General features: G+C 44.0%; 1 protein-coding gene across 2 annotated transcripts in view; it reads right to left on the bottom strand.

Moving 5' to 3' along the window:
- ADCY9 (adenylate cyclase 9) overlaps window positions 1–24673 on the bottom strand; it is an 88577-nt gene that overhangs the window by 33464 nt on the left and 30440 nt on the right. The window contains exons 2-3 of one of the 2 annotated variants that reach the window (XM_032125496.1): window positions 9518–9690; window positions 4098–4202 (exon numbers count right to left, since the gene is read on the bottom strand). In XM_032125496.1, the coding sequence (XP_031981387.1) occupies window positions 4098–4202; window positions 9518–9690 (278 nt within the window). The remainder of the gene's footprint in view (window positions 1–4097; window positions 4203–9517; window positions 9691–24673) is intronic. The other variant, XM_032125497.1, reaches the window with a different exon arrangement.

Genomic DNA, 24673 nt, shown 5'->3' on the forward strand with positions numbered 1-24673 from the left:
CTGCCCCGACCACAGCAAAGATCAAACTCCCCCTGCCTTGAATCCATCCTGTGGATGTATCTCCCACATCTCCCATGTGCCTATTTAGGTGCCACCTTTTTGCTTTTCATGGACCAACTTTCCAAGGAGAAGAAAACAAGGCACATTTTCACACACTCAATGACAACCAACCACAAGCCCAAATTTCATTCACTCATCTTATGTTTAAGATTCTTCTAAAAAGCTTTCTAAATACACATTTAATCTGTGCTGACTCTCCCTAGGTCATGAGACAACTCACTTTGCCAGCCCTTGCTGATCCTTCCCCTGACCACTATGGGCCTGCTGCTTCCCCAGAGGTTCCCCCTCTCTCCCACCTGTGGGAACAGCCCTTTTGTACATCTCATCCAACAAAAACTCCTGCAAATTAAACTTCTTAAACAAATTAAAATTAAATACTTCTTTTTTATCATTTTCTTTTGCCTTTGTATTAGTTAAGACAGCTTTATTTCTGACAACAGCTTGCAACACAGCTTAGGTACACGGTATCATCAATGCTGCTGTCATTGGAGAACACAAATTACTTTTAAACAAAGATCATTCTATTTTCGTGGAGCCTGAAGTTCCTTCTTTCACATTTTGTTTGACCTAGACCAATACATACTGAAGCAATTCCAAAAGAATTAGACAGCTAAGTGTGGTTAGAATGAAAATGAACTGCAGTTAGTCAGGATCATTTTCAAATGCAAACACAGAGCAAACTTGGCATATCTGAGTGTTCATCTCCCCCCTCTGTATCTTATCACTTATCATGTAGCATTTATCCTCATCCTGAAGCCCACTCACGACAGAAGTTTCTCCATTCCTGCCTGTACAGAAGTGACAAGCTCCTCCAGAAGACTATTCTTGGATGTCACCACAGTGACCATAAATAAATACCATAAATATCATCACCACCCCAACCACGTGCTGAAATATGTTACTGACATTGTAAAATCAACTTAGTTGAAGTTAAAAAATATCTGCTTTCCGGCTGCCCATGCAAAATCAATTCAGTTTCCTGGTGTCATCGGTCCTGTGAAGCAAAGGAGGCCCATGAACACAGACAGGTGAAGGGAAAGGTTCAGACACAACCAGGGAAGATACAAGACTAAGGGAGCAGCAGGAGAACCCTGAACAGGGAAGAGTCAGGAAGCACTTGCACTTGGCTCCCGTCACAGCCAAGACCTCCAGAGCCAAAGCCATAACAAGGTGTGTTGGAATGGTTCCCTGGAGCCACAGGAAAAGCAGGAGGGAGGTGGGTTGTGCTTCCCCTTCCTCCCTCCCGGGAGGATGTGGGATCCCCACCCTGTGGGCTGCCCCGACGGAGGTGTGAGCCCGGGAGCCACGTGCTGGGAGCCAGGAGATGGAAGGATTCCCAGTCTGGACCCTTCTAGCCCTCACAACAGTTGTTTTGGCAGCTTGCAGGTGTTCCCAGCACAGCGACAGCAGCTGAGGAAGGAATAGGAAATGGGGTGGTTTCCTTGGTGTGCTGCCAGTGCTTTGCTGCAGACCATAATCACCAGAAGGGAAAAGAGATTGCAGCCACATATCCCAGCAAGAGCCCTGGGACAGAGAGGTGCTGCTGGGACAGAGGGACACTCCTGTAAGGCAGAGGCACAAGAACTCACATAAAAGGTCACCAGGTTCTTTTCTAAGGGAAAACACTGAGCAGCTCCTGAGCAAGTCCTCCTCCACCCCTACCAGGTTATCCAGCCTGCCCAGAGCGTACACCCTGCAGAGCCAGGGCAAACCCCTCTGGTTTTGAGGTGAGGAGGACTAACAAAGGGAAACCAAAAAAACTGGCCAACCAGCTGCTAGTGAAGGGCCTTCATTGTTTGGTGGGTTGTTTTTATTTAAGTTATGCTAAAGATTGCATTTGCTCAGAGCATTTCCCAGAACATCCTGAGGCCTAAAGAAAAATGAAAAGTCGTAGTTATCATATTTTTTTCTCCCTAGGAAACAATCTTTCTCCTCTTCCTCATCACTCCCGCCACTTGTTACTTGAAAAGCAGTAACCAAGAACCCACAATTTTTGCTATCATCAGCTCAAATAAAAGATTCGGAGTCCGATGCACTGTTTGCTTTCCCTGCTGTTCCTCAAGATCATCTGAAAAATGCAGTGAAAATTTCTCTCTTTCAAAGAAGGTCAGCATGGACTTTCTCTTTAGCTCCTTGGCAAAGGCTCAAATCCCCAAGAAAATTCTTCCCTTCGGTCAGCTCAAGGTTTCTCTGTGCTGTCTCCACTCTGTTAATCTTAACAGGCAGGGATTAGAGTATGAAACTGTTTGTGTAGGAGAAAATCCCTATTCATTAAATGTTGTTAGCTCCAACGTTACTGGGGCTTCTGATGGCAACAGGCTGTAGGGTTTCCCTGAGAACTTGGAGGCTTGGTGTGGAGTTTCCTCTCATCTAGAGACAAGGAAGCTCCAGAGGCTGTTGGGAGCCATGCAAGTCCAAGGGTATGATTAAACATTATTAACATTCCCTAAAGACAGGGGACATGAGTGCAGCATGTGGTGTGGGAAGGGAACAGAGATGGGTAGAAGCAGCTTATGGCTCTTCTTCCCAAGACAGCTGAGGCTGCAAGGAAGTCTTGGGAATCAAATGCCACAGCAACTTTGTGCAGGTGGCTGTTCTTAGAGCTTTCAGTTAAACAGGCATCCCAGACTTACTGATAGCCACGAAAGAGCTCCCATTTTTGGCTGAGCAATAACTGAACCAAACCCAGGAAGGACGTGCTTGGTGATTTGGTCTCCACTGGAATCCCTCCAGTGGAATTACAGACCTCTTCCTCAGCTCTGTATACAAATCTCCTCCAAGTAAGGTCAGATGACTTGCTGATTCACACACATGAAGCCAATGCAGCTACAGTAGGAAGCAACTTAAACCAGGCAGTTGGTACCTAAGGACAATCCCTTTGCAGTCAGTTCTTTGAGATCCCTGCATGTGGGCAGAGGCCACCTGGGGAAGAAGCATCTCCTGCCCACCATCTTGGCAGCCCAGGCAGATCTCCCACATGTTCTCTGTCTTAGAGATCTCAAGCTGGTTTGAGACAAGTCCCTGCTGGCACCTCCCTCAGGGCTCAAGGGATCATGATTTTATTCTTTTCTTAGGCTGCTTCCTGGAACTCTGGCACAAGACTGCTGTGTAACACACCCCTACAGCCCAGTAAGGCAGGCCCTGCTTCTGAGCTTACAATTTAAGCATGAGACAACAGGTCAAGTACATACAGAGAGGGACAAACACAGATTAATGCAGTGGCTCAGCAGCGACAAAAGTGCTGGCAAGCTTTACAATCAGCTTTATGGCGAGAAGAGCTGTAAGACAGACGTGAAGAACAGGATCACTGTCTCAGAGCATGTCTATGAAGCGATTCTCCCCAAGGAGGGAAGACGTTTTATTTATTTGAATATATAACAACCAGGTAATGAGCACTGGTTCCCAGTCTGCATTTAGCTTAACATTCAGGGAGGAGTGAGAGGCGACAGGCAGAGCAGAGAGGCTGCGAAGGCCACGAACAAGATGACAAACAGGCAGCGTCTGGCGTGGCAGAGGAAGTAGGTGGCTTCAGCGAGAATATCTAAGCAACAGGCAAGGAAAGCAAGCGTGGCAGCAGCACGAGGAATATGTGAGAAGCTGTTTCTGTCGGTCAGGAAAGGATGCAAACTGACTTAAAGCTGTGAATTTCGTGCGTGAACAGGAATGACCTCCTCTTAGAGCGGTGATGCAGGAGACGCTGGCAAGACACAGAACTTGTGGTGAGGTGATGCAGCCTGCTGGAGTTGAGGACGGAGAGTGTGGTAGTGCTTGTTGGGCCTCCCTCTTTGGGTAGCATCAGCATAGTTTAAAGAGTCCAAATTTTAGGTCCTTCTCAGCATCAAGCGGAGCCCATAAAATTACTAAAAATTTTGAAAATTGGGACGGGGGACTCAACTACATTTTTGAACACAACTCAAAAATCAAAATCAGCTCTGCTGCTTAAGAGCTTGGATAAAGGAATAGTGGTGCAAAAATGAGAAAGCTGAGGGAAGCAGAGAAATAAGGGAAAGAAGGGAAGTGAGAAATACTTCAATTACCTTCGTACTGTTTTTATGCTCATCCTGACAACCATTTTGGATAGCTCCTTCATCTATGCTGACATCGCAGTGGGGAGCAAGGGTGGTACTACATGAAGGGCAAGGCTGAAATGAGACAAAAGAATTTTAGCCAGGAATGTTCTGGTGTCCTTGTAGTATGATGCAATTTGTAATTCAGTCCACTTGTATACTTGCAGCATGGTTCAAAGATAAACAAAGCTACAGAATGGGAGGCAGGGAGCAAAATTTGACTGGAACAGAATGCACCATTTCAAAAATAAATCACAGATTTGCTGTTTGCTGAAGCTAAATCTAATCCAGGAAAGCTCCACTAGTGTAAAATCACAGATACACTGTAATCACTGTGCACAGGCAAAGGACCTCCCCAAGAGGAATAAAACACTCTTCAGTAGAAGTGCAATTTTCCTGTGTAAAACCTGCCTGCAAAGGGATCTGAATGACATTAGGAGAGAAGACAGCACAAAATGCAGCAAAATCCAGAAAAAGCATGAAACACCATGATGCATTATGAACAGTCCAGGGAAATGGAAAGCAACAAATCTGAAACGAATAAAGGAAAATTCTTTTTCATACAGAGCCCTAAGATGGGGAGGGGAGCTCTGGCTATCATACATTGCTGGAACCAAACCCCCAGCAAATGTCACAGGGAACACGGAAAGCAAAACCATCAGGATTTGTGCCAGTTCCATCCAGGTCGTGCATTTTGGAAGCAACCTAAAATGTTGCACTTGAGCTTTTAAAACAATCTAATTCCTTTGAGTTAAAATGTGATCTTCTTTAGGGGGATTAACCCTGGAATTGTATCTTCCAAGTTCTTCACTCTCTTCTCCAGTGCTGGCAGTATTACGGCAGGATCCTGCTCAGGGGGACCCTGCATCTGAGCCCTCTTGGCAGCCTCTCTGCTCTGGAGATGTTCACTGGGACCAGGCTCACCAAAGTCTGCTACTAAACATCACAGAAAGTTTTCCAGCAAGAACTTGAGCCTTTTGTCCCAAACTTGACATTCTGTGTTAATTTTATCTGTTTGTTCTGGACATGTTCAAGCCTCTCTAGTCCAAACCCACAACTTCTGCGCGCTTCAAGTTCACTCTCCATTTCAGAGACCAGCATGTTAAGTTTTTTCAGAACTAACTTTTCACCTAATGTTCCTTTTCCAGCTTTGATGTCATGCCTGAAAATACCCAGCATGTTTCATTTTCAGCTGTTTCTCCCAGCCCACTCTCCCTGTGACATCTAACCACTCACCAATGCCCCTCAAAGGCTTTCATGCAGGACCTTGAGCCTCCTCAGCAGGCAGCAGACCAGCCTGTCTGCTGTTCCTCAGGGACACAATCCAGGCTGGGCACTGAAATTACCCTGAGTTTCCTAACCTGGCATCAGATAAGCAATTTACATCCAGTTCTGAACCTGTGCAGTCTGAACAAATACCAACACGGCTGAAGAAACTATGGAGTAGGTTCTCAAACGGTTTAGTTTAAAAATAATCTCAGACTAATTATCACAAATGCCTTGGCCACTTGCTGCTAGGGATTATTAGATGGCCTAAAAAATAAATTGCCAGTGGGCTAACAAGCCTTACTAACTAACCCTCTAGGAGTTAGATTTAGACTTATCCATGGCAAAAGTCAGGTAATGGTGACAAAGACCAAATACCTCTAATGAAAATTAAGAAACCACTCCCTGTTTGATCCTGCTAATAAATCAGCAAGACCACATCAAACACTCAGCTCCCAGGGTTAAGCCAGAAGACAAAGGGCTTGGAAAAACAGCCTGACCTTTGAGAAGAGGCAGAAGTTCCTCTGACTTTCCCCATGTGTTCAAGTCAACATCATTAACTTGCTTCTCTATTGCAGGCATTCACAGGCTCTGTGTGCTGTGACCCCAGTGCCATGAATAAAACATTAATGCACTTCCAGCAAACACCAAGACATGCAAAGGACTTTCTGTTTTCATACCAAGCAATCATTAAAACATTTTTACAACAGCTTATGATTCCCTGTCAAGCGAGGCATGTCATAAAAGATGATAGGGAAGATAAACTGATACCAAAACCACTTAGGCAGGGTAGAGTGTTTTCATTCAAAAACCACCTGCTATTATAGATTTATTCAGAGTTTTTACCCTCTGTGTTCACCATTTTATTAATGTAAGCACATCTTATTGACATTCAAACTGCAACAAGGTTTGCAGTTAAATGAACTACAGATACACCAGAGGAGGAAATACAATTCCTTTCATGGATCAATTTCTGCTGCACTCTCCCTCCTGACTTTCCTTTACAGATCTTGTCCTCTAGAACATCCGTTCAAGCCCAAAATGTGAAAGTCATCCTTTGCATCCAGTATAGTCACTTATTCCCTTTAAAACAAAAATATTTCAACTTGCCTGTAATTTTGCCTCTCCTACTTAAGTCTCTTTTGCAGAGCTGGAGTCATCTCCTCCTACACTGACACCATTTACAGCTTTGTATTTAAAACAGTCGGCATGTAAGTCATGATTCTTTTTGCAAAGTATTATCTCCAGACCCTACCAGCAAGCTGCAGGCTTTAAAAAAAACCTCACGAAGAACTCAAAAGCTGTAAAAAAGAAACCCACTCCTTTTCAAAAATTGTGCATGATCTGTGATCAAATTGCAGTCGTACCTTGTGGGGATTTTTTAATATACATATATATTTAAAGCAAAAGAGGGGCAATTTAGATTAGATATAAGGAAGAAATTTTTTACAATGGAAGTGGTGAGGCCCTGGCACAGGGTACCCAGAGAAGCTGTGGCTGCCCCTGGATCCCTGGAAGTGTCCAAGGCCAGGCTGGATGGGGCTTGGAGCACCCTGGGCTAGTGGAAGGTATCCCTGCCCATGGCAGGGGGTGGAACCAGATGGGCTTTAACGTTCCTTCCAACCCAAACTATTCCGCCATTCTGTGATTTTCCCCCGCAGAGAGAAGGCTGGTGCACAGTAAGAGCGTGCTGTGGAGTCAGGAATACCCATGCCTGGCTGTGCTGGGAGAGGCAGGGATGCTCCACACTTATGTGCTGCCACTACAGCCACAGAACAGGTTCTGAAGCCAGTGCTCACAGTTGCTCCATGGTCCCCACTCCGAGGTGGCATGTGGCATCCACCAGCTGGATGCTTATGGGACCACAGGGAAACCTGGGTTTGGGCTCATCCAGAATTCACCGCAGCATCAGAGCACTGGGGCAAGGCAGGCTCAGGATTTCACGGAGCTGTGAGGCCACTTAGGAAATCCCTGGCCAGAGCTGCAGTGCTGAGGGTGATGAATAAAACCAGGCACCTCTAGACGCAAACTCTGCAGTAGCTGTAGCACAACAGGGTATCCAAGGCAGCTGAATCTGAGCTGGCACTTGTCTGAGATGCTCTTCTGAGCATCTTTTTTAGTTTCTCCTTCTCTTACTCACAGCCACACTGGTACTTTTGCACTCTAGAGACTTTCACTCAGCAATTAAACATTTCAAGGGCCAGGAGCTGGACTTTGATGATCTTTGTGAATCCCTTCCACTCAGGATATTCTAAACAGCAATTAACATCCAGCAACAGTCCCAGAGCAGAAAACTAGGGACAAAGCATGGTGGGGCAGCAGCGTGTTCCACGTCACATCCCAGCTGTTCAGGAAGAGTGGTGCAGTTGTACCTGCCCTTCTGCAAGGTAAATCCCCCCACATTTTCGAAAACACATTTAACAGAGCTGATCCTTAACCACAGACTTCATTTTGCACCCGGATCATTTGAACAAGTACCACCCCAAGTTTGTACATGACAATGTTATCAAGCCCCAGCTGCAGGTGCGTCAGTCCCGTGCTTCACTGCAGTTTCAGTCCTCAGTCACAGCCTCCTCTGCTGTCTGACATTCCCAAGGCACCCTCACTGTCTCTCAGAACAGCAGCCACAGCTTCACTGCTTTGCTTCATCCCACCTCTCTCCCTTCTGCTCCAGACAGGCAGCTCAGCAATCCTGCTCCACTTGGCACATTCTTCTTCCTTCACTGCTTGAAATGAAGGAGTTTCTGTCACTGTCACACTTGGACCTCTGCACGACCACACCCTGGGCAGCACTCACAGGTTTATATGTACAGCTCCCCCCAGCTCTAAGAGGTATTTTCCTGCCTTATTTGCTGGTGCCTTCACTGAAAGGCAAGAGGGAGCTGGAAAGCTGGTGCCAGCAGGATGCCAAATATATTCTTTCTTACACAGGAGAAGGAACAGAAACATACCACCAGCAACTTGGATGCTGTCAAACCACACTCAGTGCATATTTTGGGGAGGGATAAAGATGGCTACAGCTCCCTTCTGTAGTTAAACAGGCCTAGCCTGCTCTCTAAGGAGCTCACTCGACTTTGGACCTTCTCTTTGGGTCAGCCTTCCAGCTGATCTCACCTGTAAACCAATGTTTTTACTTCAAATCTTAAAACTGGGAGCAGAGGCAGGGTAAAGGTGCCCTACTCATGCTCTCCTAATCCAGAAAAAAATGTACAAGCAGCAAAAATGAAGTAGCATGAAAATTATCCCCACATCAACTCTGTCAGCTGAGCCTCAAACCTGTGTTGAAGAGATCCAGTCAGGACTGACCACACTGAAGTGCAAGGATAGGGACCTGCAGATGACCACCCCTGACTCTGACATTTGTGCCCACCTCAGGCAGCCCAGGATAAGGAATTCTTAGCACAAATGAAAAGAGAGAATAGACATCTGTTGTTTGGGAAATCTGTTCTGAGATGGAAGATGGAGAGTAACAGCAAAGCTCTGAAGCAATACACATTGTTTCACAGATTTCCTTGTCAAGACATCTTGTGAGAGGTGTGAACATAACAAAGTGTCATCATTCCTCCAAGCTGAATCCACACAAATCATTGCCCTCAGCTCCAGATATAGGTTTCTAGAGCAAGCAGATAAACCAATCTCGCAGCCCACCAGAGCATTTTCTCCCACTACAAAAACAATCCAATTACCTTCACAGGGATGTCTGCTAAATACTCATGAAAAGGCTCACAGGTACACGACCTTCACGACTGAGGAATGTAGAAGCAGCCAAAGCAGAAAATCACAGAAGTAACAGTAGCTGCATAAATCATATTCTTTCTCCCCTCCCCATCTAAAATCCAGACCATAGAAAAAGTATCACTGACCTCTCAGTCCTGAAATATAAATAGAAATATTTATTTGAAACCACCTTTAAAAAGTGCTCACCTTATTTCAGGGATTGTTTGTCAAATGGGGAGAGAGGCATTTGACTTGGTAAATTTTTCCTCCTTCAAACTCTGTTTTGTCACTCCATGTAATACACACATACATATGGAAATATGTAAAGTAGTGCATAAACAAGCCCGTGAGGTTTTCCCAGCCATGGCTTGAGATCTGTGCTGCTGATCTTTGAGAGGACAACTCACCTTAGGTTTTTCCACCTGTTTGATTGCCTTGGTCAGGTCGCTGGAGTTCTCGGCTGACGACGTTCCCGGTGTCCTGGCTCCGTCTGTGGACTCCAAGCCAGGAAGCAGCGCTTGAGAACAGCTGCAGTGGGGCTCCTTCACCTTCTGACCTGAGATCAGATAGGTCTTTAAACCTACAGGGAATAGAAATGAACAGTCAGAACTGCAGAAAGACAGAGAGAACACTCCTTTGGGCTTCTCAAACACAGTGACTACCAAAGCACTGCCAAGGCTTGGGAATTCAGCATGCAAAAAAGATAGTGGGAAAAATGACCAGGAATATGAATATATTCTGTGTAAAGTGGTGGCAAATAGGGTTACCCACATCTGCTGTTCCATACACAAGAGGCGACTCAGACACACAGCAACATGTACTCTATTCCATTTTCACTCATGTACTTCTGAAAAAGACAGCTAAGATCTTATGCATTTGCTTCTAAGTCATAATTCGAGCTTTCACATTAACTCTTTACTTCTGGAAAGGATCTGCAGCCTGGTTTTCACTGATATCTGTATTAATATTCTACTTCTGAAAAACCAGCATGTACTCCTTCACTTGCCAGAGAGATGTCGTGAACATAGCGCTGGTAGCACATTGAGAAAGGAAATGGCATTTAAGTGCTAGAAATTCTGATGGGTTCTCATAGTTAGTGCAGACTTCACATTTTTAAAGAACAAAATCAATCTCCCTCTCTCGCACGTACACCCACACACGCCCTCTGCAACTGGTGTATGAATTGAAGCATAATTGGAAAGCAGATCCAATATTAAAGGCCAGGCTGGTAAATAGCAGGTTGTATCAAGCTGAGCTGTATCAAAAACCTGTTCAAAAAATGAAAGATCAGAATTTCATTTAACATATCACTTCTTTTACTTCCTTGAACTTCGCGCTGTGGTGTTCTGGGCTATTTCTAGACACAAAGCCTGAGAAAGAGCTCTTAATCACTGCTTTCTGAATTCACAGGAGTTCATTTGATTGCCATTGGATGGGCAATGTCCTGTTCAGCACGGAGGGGCACCGATGTCCCCCAGAAAGGGCAGAGGGCACCAGTGTGCAGAAGGGGAAAGCACTCGTTTTGCTGTGGTGCCAGAGCCCACATTCTTAGGGGACGCTGCCCCAAACTCTCCCTGCCTCAGGCTCCTGGGATGGCTGCTGGGTCCTATCTGGGTCAGCTCTGCATCCCCTCCCTGCTCCTGACACTTGGCTCCCAGTGCAGCCAGACACGGCTGTCACAGCCATCGACCCAGTCAATTGGCTCCATCCACAGGGTGAACGCTGGAAATAAATGTGTCAAGTTGCAGCCTGTGGAAGAGGGCAGGTTCCTGCTCCCTGTGATAAGGTCACTCTCTCATAACCTCCTTCACAGACAGAAGATCATATTCCATAAACCTTGGTTTAGGTCTGTAATAAACAACACAGACTGTACTTGGCCGAAACCTTTCCAATAAAAATATTCAGGCACACTAAGAGCAACTTTGCAGTTTCTCTCTTTATTCCACTCGTAGCTTCAGCTCTCGAACACTACAAGCACCACAGAAAGCCACATCCATTCCCACCATGTCCCCCTCGGGCTCCAAAGCTGCTGGGAAAGCTCTGCTGCTCTCACACAGAGCTCCAAACTCGGGCGCACTCGCTGGCATCTCGGAAATGTTACGCCATAGCCAATCTTTATTTTTATATCATTTATAGTAGTGCTCAGATTTTATTTGGCAGTGCTGCTTAATAAAATCCTGACTGCTGCTGGCTTCCAGATGTCGGGCTCTCTCCTTCAAACTTCTGCTGATGGGAGCTGTTGTTTGAGGAATTCACCCCAATCAGTTCACAATTATATGTTTACTGTGGTAAAGGCTAGAGCATTAACTGACTACTCCTATTTTTAAAAGCTACCTTAAAGCAACAGGAGTTAATCTCCCTACTCCTATTATTCCTCCAATTTTTTTCCTAAACAAACATCTTTTCTTCGTTTATCATACTTTTGAAAAGGCACTTTTTGTGTCTTACTGTGCTGTGCAGCAAAATTATTTTGTCAATCTTGTTGCACACAGTAAAATTATCTCCAGTTTGAGCTCCACACCGAGGAAAAGCGGGAAAGGCTATGGCACACCAGACATTGAAAATGGATTTGGGAAAGCAGAATCCAGCCTTGCCTCAGCCTGAAGCATCAGCTCCTTGACCCCCACCCAACCTTGTCCTCTCCATCCCTGGCAAACCCACCAGCCCACAGCACACATCAACAGCACCCACTTTGTCCCCCAGGCTTTAAAGGTGGCTAAAACGCTCGGCTGTTGGCACCAAGGACTCTAAAAACCTCTTTATTCCCTCCTTGTGCTCCCCAGCCCCACCACATCCCTGCATAAGGAGTGTTACTCAGAAGGGGTAATTTGAATTGGGACAGAGAAAAGCCAATATGCTGCACATGTTTTGTATGGAGCCAACAGGAGAGCAAGGAGGAAAAAAAGGTTATTTCTGTAAAGTTTTGGAAAATGAAGAGGTGTAAAAACCTTTCATCTTTACAAAACTTTACTAACGTGGCCTAGCTAATACTTTGTTATTAAATCCTTATGATGGGAAAACTCAATTTGCTTCAGTATTCCTTGGAACTCTGTGACACTTCACAAAGCACCTCCTACGCTGAGTCTGAAATATTTCGGTATAAAAAAGGGTCATTAATCGAGTAGAACCGTACTGGTGTAATGAAAATGCATCATTTGAGAACACTGTTCTTCCTCCTTCGACATCTCCAGGGAATTAGTACAATCAACACTGTCATTTTCCACACAAGCAGCGTAGGGAATGAAAACCATCCACATCAGCACGTTTAAATCAATTAAGTAACATGACAATAAGGAATGAATAAATAGAGGAGCTGCTATTTTATGTGAAAATGCAATTTTTGGTGTGTGTTGCTGCGCAACGAAGTAACTCAAGACATGGCAATGAAGAAAGTGATACGAGGTGCTTGTAGTGCTATTTATAAAGGCCAAGATCAATCTTGTACTCGCTTCCTTCCCCGATATTTATCCAAAATAAATGCTAAAGCACAACCTCCAAGTGCCTGATAGCAAATCTGTCCTCTGGCAAGCTTTAACCTGCAGTTCTGCTTTTTCCAGAGGTGGCTCTTGGAAGCAAAGACAGGGAACAGGCTACAACAACCCCAATAAACCAACTTAACACAGCAGTATTTTCTGCCCTGGGAAAAAAACGAGCTCTCTCATGTTTCTCTGAGGAACACAAACCTTCCCTTCACTGGTCTTCAAGGTCTGAAATTCTGTAAGCATTATAAAGAGTAATAGCTCCTGCACACTGAGCCAATACGTTCAGTGCTTGAATTCATCTACTTTGAATACTGACATGGCAGTGTTTGTAAAGGGTATTTTTGACAAAATAATAACAGATGAGATCTTCATAGAACTACTGTGGAATTTTAGAAGGATTAGTGAGTTTCTGTCTTTGGCTCCTTTCTTCAGACTGCCTTTCTTTGATCTGTGGCATTTCTCCGAGCTTATAAAAACACAAAACCACCCCGACCACTAAAAACCACTCCTAATAACAACAAAAAAATCATACCCATGTGCTCATACACAAATTATTTTCTGTATGCACAAAAATAAACAAGAGTTATTATAAATAAGGCTGTGTATAAACATCCCAGGCTTCCCCCAGGTTCTGGTGGCGTGAGAAAAGCCAGTGGCTGCAGAGCAAAGGGAAATTCAGGAGCACAGGGAGAGGCTGGAGCTCCCTGCTGCCCATCCCCAGGGACACCCAGATGAGCCCCTGGAGTGACCCCCCCATCTCCAGCTGTGCCTGCAGAGGAAAACCATCTCAGGTAATTTGCGGGAAGTTCCTTGCTGGGCAGGAACAGGGAAAGGGAGAGGAAAGATGTTCTGACCCTTCAAGTCCTTAATTCAGTCATTTATTCCTTCCTTTCAGCTCACTTATCCTCACAACTTCAGGTCAGAAGTTGCTGTTATTCCAACCTAATCCAATTTTTACATTAGGAGAGGATGTCCCTCCATGCATCTGTTAAGGACAGGACATCTTTTCCTACAGGAGATGAGGGATTAACACAGATACTGATAAGGAATTCTTTGACAAGTTTCAATTTTTGATGCTTCACCTATCTGGAACTAAAACTTTTTACCCCTCTATTGATAGCAGACAGGAAAATTTCTTTCTCTCAAGCAAACATTTTTATACTTCTCACATCTCTATGCAAGGAAATTCAAATTCTTTTGAAACCCTTTTCAGCACTGATTTGAAGAGATGCCAAAAAACAATGGCAATATTTCAGTCATGGCCTTACTGACTCGTTTAATCAAAATATAATCCCACTTTTCTTATATATCCCCATTCCTCCCTCCATGGATCACTTCACCTTTTTAGTTGCAGTATGTGCAGTTTAACAGGTAAGCATCCTTTTCTGATTAAGTGCTTGCCAGTACACAGCCCTCTGTGCTAGGACACAGCAATGCTCCTTATACTGATGTAATAAAATCCAAATTGTATTGATTATAACCCCTTTTACCAAATAGCTTTATATTAATGCTCCTCTTTCACTGTTTAACTTTCCACCATTTCCCTTGCAGTCTCCACGCTTTAACCATTTAATCATAATCTCAGGACTGGTTTGAGCTCCTTTCTGAACTGATGGGTAACTCATTTCTGGGTTGTGCTTCTCTGCAGTCCATCAGCTTTTTGCTTTCTCTTTTTAGAAAGACAATAAGAAGTTTTCTCCACACCTTTTAAAGACATTTTTGCACTTTACCAAAAACCTGGGAGTGAAAATACTGATATTCAGGCACTGCTACTCTAGGGAAAGGAAACACAGACCTATGGTGAGGTTTCCTCACACAATAAAAGGTGCTGCTACACAATTTCATTAGACTGACTTCCTCTGTAAAATAAATTATTAACTGTGATTTCTGGAACGTAACATGACTGGCAAATAATAACTAAAAAAATCCCACCAATGCATTTACTTCTAATTGCAGTCTTTTTTTTGGAATCTCACTTTTCTGTGTTGGTTGGTTTCTTTTTTTTTCCTTGTTAAAGCTCAAATGATTTTTCAGGCACTCACCTAATGACCATGCAAGAAATAATATAGCACATACCACCAGTCCAGGAGCTTTAGTATCCTTTGGGTCCAAGCTGCTGCTGAATCTAAAGATGATTTTCAGCAGCAAATGTTCTCTCTCCCTCATTCTTAAAGTTCAACAGTTGACAAATCTGTATTTATGAGGACTGTTTTCTCACTTTATTAAAGACACTTTGCACAGGGAGTTCACACAAACTTCTTCCTTCCTCTCAGCACAACACTCTCATCTACTGAATTGGGAACTGGGATTTTACACCACAAGAAAAAACCCTGTTGTCTTGTCACAACAGACCCTACACCAAAGTCCCTCTCCAGCTCTCGTGAAGCCCCTTTAGGCACTGAAGGTGCAAAATACACAATACAGATCAACTGAGACATCTTCAAAGTGGCACCCAGCACCCAAGGTGAAAGTAATGCCAAGGCGTGTGGAACTATAAATGTAACTAGGGGTCATTATTTATATAAAAACCCTTTTTTTCCATGTTCTGCAACCTTTATTTATCAAAAGATTGTTACACTTCTTAAATAACTTCAGAAAGTCTTCCCTCTTGAAGCTGCAAATAATTTCATCATTATCTACTTGTGTAGGCAGAAATCAAGAGAGAAGCAAAAGCTCAGAGGAATGTCCTTACCTGGGCACCAACATCAGGTCAATACAAGCCTGGGCCTCTGATATCCCAGCAAAACACCTTTCAGTCAACAGAACTGTCACAGCTCTGAGACTGGAGACAATGAAGGTCAACTGTAAGCTTTTGGCTTTTAGAAATATCCACAGGTAAAGGCCTGTAGGTGCATTTTTAATTTCAAGGAAGCGACTACATCGTAATTAGGCTTTCTGGAGAGAAAGCTGGAGCGTGTCAACAACAGGGGAAAACAGTAATAATAATAAAATTTATCAATTTCTGCTTGAACCTCTGCAGCAGCCCACAACTTGTGGGACTGTGCAGTGCCCCAGGCTGTGCTAAGAGGCCACTCCCAGCGCTCACAAAACGTTCCTCTCTGAAGGGCAGGTGATCCAACTGAACAGAGGACAGGGCAGAGCTTCCACGGCCAAACTTTGCATGCTCCCTCCACAACATCATGCCCAGGATGCAGTTACTAAGCTGATGTGTAATACAAGAGCAACAGCTTTTCCAGCCAGTTTACAAGATGCTCCAAGAAAACAACTGCCCAATCCTGGCTGCCAGCTGTGCCCGATGGGCTGTGCCAAACGAGGTTTATCTGATTTCCTGATGGAACTACCAGCAGCTGTGCTTCAACACCACAAGGCACAGCACCCAAATCAGGCTGGGCTCCCTCACTCCTCAGGAAAGCTCAGAGAGAAAGGAAGCAGTACTGAACGGCGTATCTTTACCTGCAAAGCTGTCAGAGCTTCCAGCCCAGGTACCCAAGGGAAGCTGCTTTTGCTTCCTTCTGACCACAAACCTGCAGTTGTCTCATTTTTACTTTTCTACACCTTCACCTTTTTCACCACTTTCCCAGATAAATTAAACAGGTTTTTTTGCAGAGAGGAGTCAAACGTTTCCACGATCACATGGCAAATGCACATTTATTTACCCCCAGCTGGGTTGCTTAGCCTGCAGAAAAGGAGGCTCGGGGGGACCTTCTCACTCTCTACAACTCCGTGACAGGAGGGTGCAGCCAGGTGGGGGCCAGGCTCTGCCTCCAGGGAACAAGGGACAGGACAAGGAGAATGGCCTTAAGCTGTGCCAGGGAGGTTTACTTTGGGAAACAGGGAAAATTTCTTCCGAGAAAAGATTGGCAACCTGAGCCCTGCCAGTCAAAGCCAGCAGATTTCTTCACACACAATTAATGAAGACTTTTATGTTAATTCTTATAACCCCATAAAATGCTTACCAATTTCTACTCCTTCTGCACAATGTATGGGGTGTGTGTAACATCACACACAGCAGCTCACTGAACACATCGATATCATCAAATACACCCTGAAGACCCCCCCATTATCCTAGCCATTCTTGAAAAACAGTTAGGGAAGTACCAGTAAAGGCAAACACAATGCATCCAACTGCTCTAATGAAGGCTGTGCAGAATGACATGAAAAAAAAGTTGTTTTGTTTTGGTTTTTTTTTTTTTAATTTTAAAGCCCTAAAAATACTTCTCAGAATCACACATGAATTCCAGCTTTTTATCTCCAGATCTTTCAGCGATAAAGCTGGAAGCCAGAATTCCACCACCATCTTTTATACCAACAGGCTTTGTGTCACTCACACTGCAGGACTGCACAAAAGGACACAGGATGACCCTATAAAAAATTAAATTTATTTTCCCCAACCTGCAAAGCAATTAAACAAGTCCCACACTCTAACCCACAGAAACCACCTCCAGCTCAGTGCAAACAAAAGCACATAACTCAAAACACCTGGATTCCAAACAAGCCTACCTGGAAAAGCACTTGGAATGTATGGAGCAACATTTCCTGTGGCTAAAATGAGAAAGAGAATTTCTGAGCCAACTTGCTATCTTAGGTCTCTGGAAAGCAGAAACAATGATAATAAGAAACAGAACTTTATAGACTGGAAAGACAAAAGAAATTCAAAAAAACTAAAACCCCAAACCTATCGTCATAATCTCCAGGGAAGAGCTGCAAAGAGCCAGAGAAACCAGAGGCATCTTCTGTGTTATGGAAAACTGCTGTTTTCCTTATGCCTCCTTTGTTTAGCAAAATACTTATTTTTGATCTTTTGATCATCTAACAGACAACAGTGGGTTTGGAAAATGCTGATCAACAACACATGTGTAATTTTGGTATTCAACATCTGCCAGTTTTAAGTGGGGAACCCCGGACCCAAACCCACAATTTACATTTATAGCTAAGCTGCAGAAAGGAAGTTGCAGGCTGGTGGTCCATCCTTCTTCAGTCTCTTTTTATCTTCTTCTCTTCACCTGGGTAAGATAAAATAACCCAGCCAAAGTAAAAACACAGGAGAAAAAGGCCTGAGAAAACCCAGCACAGACATGCAGCTCAAACACACTTGTCCAGCTGCCACTGCTGGCTCAGGAATATATATATATATATATATATATATATATATATATATATATTTTTTTTTTTTTTTTTTTTTTAAAACTCTCCTGGCAGATGAAATACAGGCTGAAGAGTGAGACTGATCCCTACCCTGGGCTTTATCCCTGCCCTTATTTACGTTCAGCTCTACCAGCTCTGCTGGTGCCCAAGTGCCTCTGACCACGGCCTGGGAGCAAACAGCAGATGAGCCCATTCTCTTCAATGACTCTGGGTTTTTAATTCATTTTTTCACCTCAGTACAGCTTACAGCTTGTCACCTTAATAGCAGAGAAAAGCAGGTTTAAGGAAAGGTAAGCCTGGGACTTTGCAGTTTTGCCAGGGGCAACAGTGTGCTCTGCAAGGGAAGCTTGAAGTCCAGCAAATTTACTAACATGCTGCAAAGAAGAGATTCTCTCTATCCTAAGGGTTCCTCACAAAACCTAGGAGATATACGATGTTCCTACATTTAAAGCTAAAAAGAGGCCCTAATTCCAGCTCTAGGATATCGGGGATTAACTGGTAAAGATACTGTCTGGCTTTTATTGACACTGCTCAACCCTCCTGTAAACTCTCCTGCAGTCTTGGTCACGAAAACAAATTCCATGATGCAATCCCACGCCTGAAAAGGCATCTGATATTATTTTATTGACATTATTTTTCACATTTATTGACAGTCCCTTTGCCCTCTGTGTTAATTTTAACACCTGGAAAAGAATAAGCATGACAAGAGAAACTGAAATGTTTGAACAATGCAAGTGCCAAAGCACAACTGACCCAAGCACATGAGGGCATGGCACTTGCAGGGGGTTCCAAACACTTCAAAAATTATGATATTCCTCCCACAGAATACCTTTTCTGAAAATATAAATAATAATGAATTAGAAATTGAACCTAATAAAGAATACAGCCCACTTAGAATTCATCATTTGCTTCACTGCTGGATTGGGAATGAGGTGCCAGTGCTGAGGAAACTGCAGAGGTGGAAGAGCAGAACCAAGGAGCAGCAGGGATGGAGACCAAGAGCCTCAGCCCCAGTGCAGCCACTCTCCAGCACTGCCCAGCTCCTCGCTGCACCCACTACAAACTGGGAGCTGTGGGATGGAGAGGTCCAGCCTGTGGGTGTGGCTGCAGTGATGTAAAGCAGATGTAAATACACTTTAGACATACCACGTGCCTGTTTTGGCAGGCTCAGGGCTCTGTTCTTCAAGGAAAATTATAAGGTCACAACACTGTAAAATTTTTTGAAGACATTACAGAGAGTCTTTTTCTTCCAGTTTCTTGTTCAGGATGCAAATGTGGGTTTGGAGTTTTTTCTCCCCCCTCATACTTGACAGGAAGGTACCTCAGAGTCCAAAACCAGACGGCCAAGGCCATAACCAACCCCAACACCTCCACAATATCAAACACAAGACCACAGATCAGCCCCTGGAGCTCCTCTGTAACACAAATCCATTACATACATCCCTGTCCATACATGAAATTCCTGCTGCATGACAACAGCATGGAAGTCAGCAGGATGACAGAGGAAGCCTTTGGGAATAGCTTCCCATATAGCCCCTTCAATCCAAGCTTTTGGGCAGGATCTGTCTATGTTTCCCTGGTGAATTTGCACACGTGGGAAGTTCTGACATTCCACATCGCCCAAAGAGTGCAGCAATCCTTTGGGATATGCAGAATATACTTCCAAAACTTCCTCTGATTATAAACAAAAAAGCATTTCCAACGTAAAACTACTGTGGGAGGGAAACGAGCAATCTGAAAATGGCACAGGAGATCTCTCCAAGGCAAGGACTTCAAACACTATTTAAACAGCAGTGTTATAAACCAGAGATCAATGGACAGATAAGGATTTCTCAACAAAAATTCCACTGCTCTAGACAGGACAATTATACAAAGCCACAAACATCCCAGAAACACACCATATATATTACATTTTCTTCCCACACAGTAGCTGGCATACCTCAGGCACCATGGATGGCTGCACCAGCCTCTGCTACACACAGGCAGAGTTAAAAAGAAGTCAAAGAGAGGCTCCAGGTGCAAGTTTTCTTAGCTCCAGGCTCTCAAGAACAGGAATTTATTCATTTTAAACCAAAAAGGCGAGGCCAGAGTGAAAGCAGTTAGAAGCTTATTAGAAATCCCACCCAGGAAAATTCCACTTGGGACTAGAGGATGCCACCTATCTTTTTGATTGACATTTCAGAATTGATGAATAACAAACATGCAGGATGGAAGAGAGGATTCCAATAAAAAACAATAGTCTGATGCAACTGGAGCCTGCTCGGCCCATGGTAACTGAGTGAGCTATTGTGGCTCTCTGGACTAACACTTTTTAATAGAATCCAGACTCAATTTAAACAAGACTTTAGAAGCCTGTTTTGTTATAGTGCTGCAATCTCTTTGTGTTGACAGGACTACAATCAGGCAAATTCTTTCCCTCTTGCATAATGCAGGTAGCTGGATGTGACATGCTAAATCAGCGTTTCATCTGGACCACGGCAATCCCACAGGCTGGCAGTGCCCTCATGCTCCAGGGATTCACAGAGAAGTAAAACCCAAATCAGTTAAAATCCATGTGCAAAGCTGGTGGGCTCTGCATGGGGAACACAAGTACATTCCATGCTGTTACCTTGAACAACAATTCATTAGCTTGATTAGCCTTAAGTCATACTCAGAGAACATAAAAGATTTGCCCGTAAGGGATCAAATTAAAAGAAGTAAATCTGCATATCTTAGACAATTCCTGCATAAAAAATACAGGGTTTTTTTAAAGTTGTATATGTCATCGTCTCAGTGTTCAAAGTAAAGAAAAAGATCATCTGGGGTTCCCATCCTGTGGGAGTGAGTCCAGAGGAGGTCACCAAGGTGATCAGAGGGATGGAGCCACTCTGCTTTGAAGAAAGCCAGAGGTAATTGGGATTGTTCTGCCTGGAAAAGAGAATCACCTTTGGGGTGATCTAACTGTGGCCTTCCAGGACCTGAAGGGAACCTGCAAGGAAGATGAGAGAGACTCTGGACAAAGGGCTGCGGTGACAGGACAAGGGGGAATGGCTTCCCACTGTCATAGAATTATGTCACAGGATTAGATGGGTCATTGAGAAGAAATTCTTCCCTGTGAGGGTGGGGAGGCCTTGGCACAGGGTGCCCAGAGAAGCTCTGGCTGCCCCTGGATCCCTGGAAGACTCCAAGACCAGGTTGGACGGGGCTTGGAGCAACCTGGGATGGTGGAAGGTGTCCCTGGCCATGGCATATTTGGGGAACAAGATGAGCTTTAAGGTCCCTTCCGACCCAAACCATTCCATGATTTGACAATCATTTTTCCACCTGCCATCAGAGCCTACCAGCACAGTTTGAAGAGTTAACATTTAGATCAAATGCTCATTAAATGCATTTTATTATTAAACTGGTTAATAATGGTATTTTTTCCCCCATCCAAGCTCTTTGGTCAGAACTGACGAGTTACACAGTGAGCAAGCACAGCTTTGACAGAGCCTGCAAAAAATGTTGCCCATCACACGGGCTGGAGCCAAGCAAGCATATCCCAAGCACACTTGGGCACCAGCTCACCCCCCCAGGACTGCTGGCTGCGGGAATCACGCAAGCACCAGGGTATTTATTCAAATTGGCTGCAAGCACCCAGACAAACAGAAATGATGTTGCAGTAGTGAATTCAGTCATTTCACAACTCCCCCAGCGCCCGGCCTTGTGCAATCCAAACAGGCAGTTGTAATTCCAGGTAAGTTGTTATTCATAACTTACGCACCGCTTGTTTACATGTGGTTGACAGTTTTAAATGGTTACTAATTCAGTACTGAAAAACAAAGCTAATGCAAATAAAACTGCTGCAGGAGGCACTTCAGAATAACAATATCTCACAGTGGTATAAACACTGGTGAGGTGGTGAAGAAGAAACTTCCAAGAGCAGCCACCACCTAAGTATGTATCACTATGCAGCTATATTTTAACTGGCAAGCTTCAGCAACTGAGTATTTGCACTGTTTCTAGCTCAAAATAAGATTAATTTCAGAGCCACTGCTCTTTTCAGAACAGCTACTAAGTGTTGTGACTCCCCCAAGCAGAGGATCAGCTTTGCAGTTTATTCCCCTCCTTACGTAAAATACATAAACAAACAATCCCTCCCCAAAATAAAAAACATTTGAAAGTCCAAAAACAAGGTTAAAAAGGAAATATCACCAGAACTATGTTTATTCACACAGTCAAAACGTTTCTAAAATTCCTTCCATTTCCTCAATGTACAACACTGAGGCAACCTCCAGTCCTGACAGCACACATTTGAACCGCCCCTTCCTCTCTGCATGGCAGCCATAGTTTCAGACTCAGGTTGGATCCACAACATGGATCTCCTTCACCCAGATGGCACTAAACCCATCCTGGAGATGGATCACGTGTTGCTACACATGGAGCAGCCCTCAAGGCCATGGGGCTGCTGCGATGGCTGGCTGCAAGACAGCACCTGTCACCCTGTGAAAAGGACACTGTGCTCTTGGCTTGGCAGGGTGATGAGAAAGACATGGCCAGCTCTTTACTGGAAGAGTCCTGTCCAACAGCTGATTCACTTTCCAGTGGTTTCCAGCTTGTGATCCTCAGGCTCTGGCTGCTAAGTGTGCCAAAGCACCCATACTCTGAGGACTCAGGAAAGCACCACAACAAAGAATCATAGAATTGTGGAATGCTTTTGGTTGGAAGGCACATTAAAAACTATCTAGTTCCAGTAGCCTCCTGCCATGAGCAGGGACACCTTCCACTACACCAGTTCCAACCTGGTCTTGATCTTCTAGGACATTTTCTACTGCTCTCTCCCATTGTATCACTGTCCAATGGAGTTCACTGCATCTCTTTTTTCTGGAAAAGAACAAGATGGGCAAAAAGGGTGATGACACCCCCCCGCCCCCCCTCCCCAAAACTGCAAGGACAGAAAACAAATTCTCTGTCACACAAGTAGACAAGTAGCTGTTGAGGGTTTTCAGCCCATCCCTCAAAGCTCCCAGCATAGAGGAGCCAAATACCTGGGTCAGGAGTCATCAGAGCTAACACAGGTATTTCGTGCCAAACCTTAAACCATGTGTGGTGACCACAGGTAAACCTGTGGTCCTGTGCACTCACTTCAAATGCTGGATCACTGTCCAGTTTAGCAACACATACTTCACCAAATAATAGAATGATGGATTATACCATGATTCATGCCCATAAAGTACATAACATAGGTAATGAATTCTTTCATGTATCCAAATGAACACCCGATGAAACAGATATGGAGATTTGTCACTTGCTACCCAACAGATTTGTTTGATCATCATTACATCGTGTCACTAAATCTATCCAGTGGAAATGACATTAAATAACATGCAGTTAAAGAAACATTCTCCAAATGCACATTTATTGAAATGTTCCATTGGCTCTTTTGAAATGAGTCCACCCCCATACTCCCAGCAGCAGGTCTTTGCCCAGTGCTGATACTCAAACCAGTTTTTAAGAGCAAAGGAGATGCCAGCACCGCCTGACAAGCAAGTAGAAGTCTTTCAAGTGGCATAAAACAGACATGGGTAAAATCATCATTTTTGTTTCTCCAAGGTTTGAATATTGTATAAATCATCTATTATTATTCTCTGCATTTGGACCAGTCTTGGCAGCCTACTTCATACCAGAGCAAGCCCCCAACAACCAGCTCCTCCATCAGCTCATGGCCCAGATTTGATTTCTTCATCCTTTGCAAAAACATTCTCAGACTTTGTGCTAATAACTAGCTGATTACATTTCAAACCCTCGGGCTAAAAGTTATTACTGGGGAGTGCAGGAATGTGTCTGGAATGCAAAAAACAACAGGGGTGAAAAATCAGTGGGCTCTGAGCTGGTATAAATAGATAGTTCCCTGCAGAAACTCATCTCCTCTCAAAAAACCAAACCCAAAGACAGTGACCCACTATCTCCTCCAGTTAATCTTACTGGAGAATTGACTCAGCCATCTCCCAGCCCTTAGGAAGAGGCATCTCCTCTTTACAGAAACACAATATAAATAATGTTTCTGTGTGCTTGCATGCGAGATAGAGAACCACCCTGCGTAATCTGTTGATAAACTCACGTAAGAGACAGTAGTTTCGTGATATGCCAAATACTGCATGTCTTGGAAAGAAATGGGGAAAAAGTTATTCTTAGGAAAGCTTTCTCTATGGTTAAATGACACCAAGTTTACTGACAGAAAGTTTCTGGTATGCAAACTTACTTTGATCCAAGCAAATTCCTGCATCACCCTCCACCTGGAAGATCAAGCTGAGTATTAAACCATGAGATCATCACGGAGGTCTGGTCTCTCTTTCCAGACTCTGCAAAGGGGGTTACAGCACTCAGCAAGAGAGCAGCCCTGCAAGGGTTATAAACAGGATTTATGGGATCCGTGGAAATCACGGATCAGTCCCCCCAACTTGATTTTCGGGGTTTTGCGCTGTCCCTGTGTAACTTACATCCCTTCTCATTTAGATGTGGAGTTATTCTTAATCACTTTGAGGTAAAAAAGACACTGGGGAAAGTAAAGATTACAGGTCTCCAGAAGAAGATTGTGGTGAAAACAACCTATTTCTTTGCAGCCTTTAGGCAAAAAAAAAAAAGCCTTAAAAAACAACCTAAAGACTGAAAGTCAAGTGAAAGCACAAAGGAAATACCCCCTTCCCCATCAAACCTTAAAAAAAAAAAAGGCTCTTGGCTATACTTAGCAAAACTGAAAGAAATCCAGCAAAGTCTAAATATTTCCCTAACCTCTGTATCTGCTTCTCTGATAGTGCTGCCATTTGCTGCCACAACTCTGTTAGAACTGGAAGAGACAACTCCACGGCCCAATTCCTTTGTACTTCCACGGAATCACTTGCCTAATGAAGTCTTTCATGGCTTATTTGAAGATTTAAGCATTCAAAAACAAAATTCCTCAATGAAGAATGAAGTATTTTGTGGGATTACTTTTTCCCTGAGGTTAGGGATCAAGGT

This window comes from Corvus moneduloides, chromosome 16 (genome assembly GCF_009650955.1).
Source record: "Corvus moneduloides isolate bCorMon1 chromosome 16, bCorMon1.pri, whole genome shotgun sequence".
Classification (NCBI taxonomy): domain Eukaryota; kingdom Metazoa; phylum Chordata; class Aves; order Passeriformes; family Corvidae; genus Corvus; species Corvus moneduloides.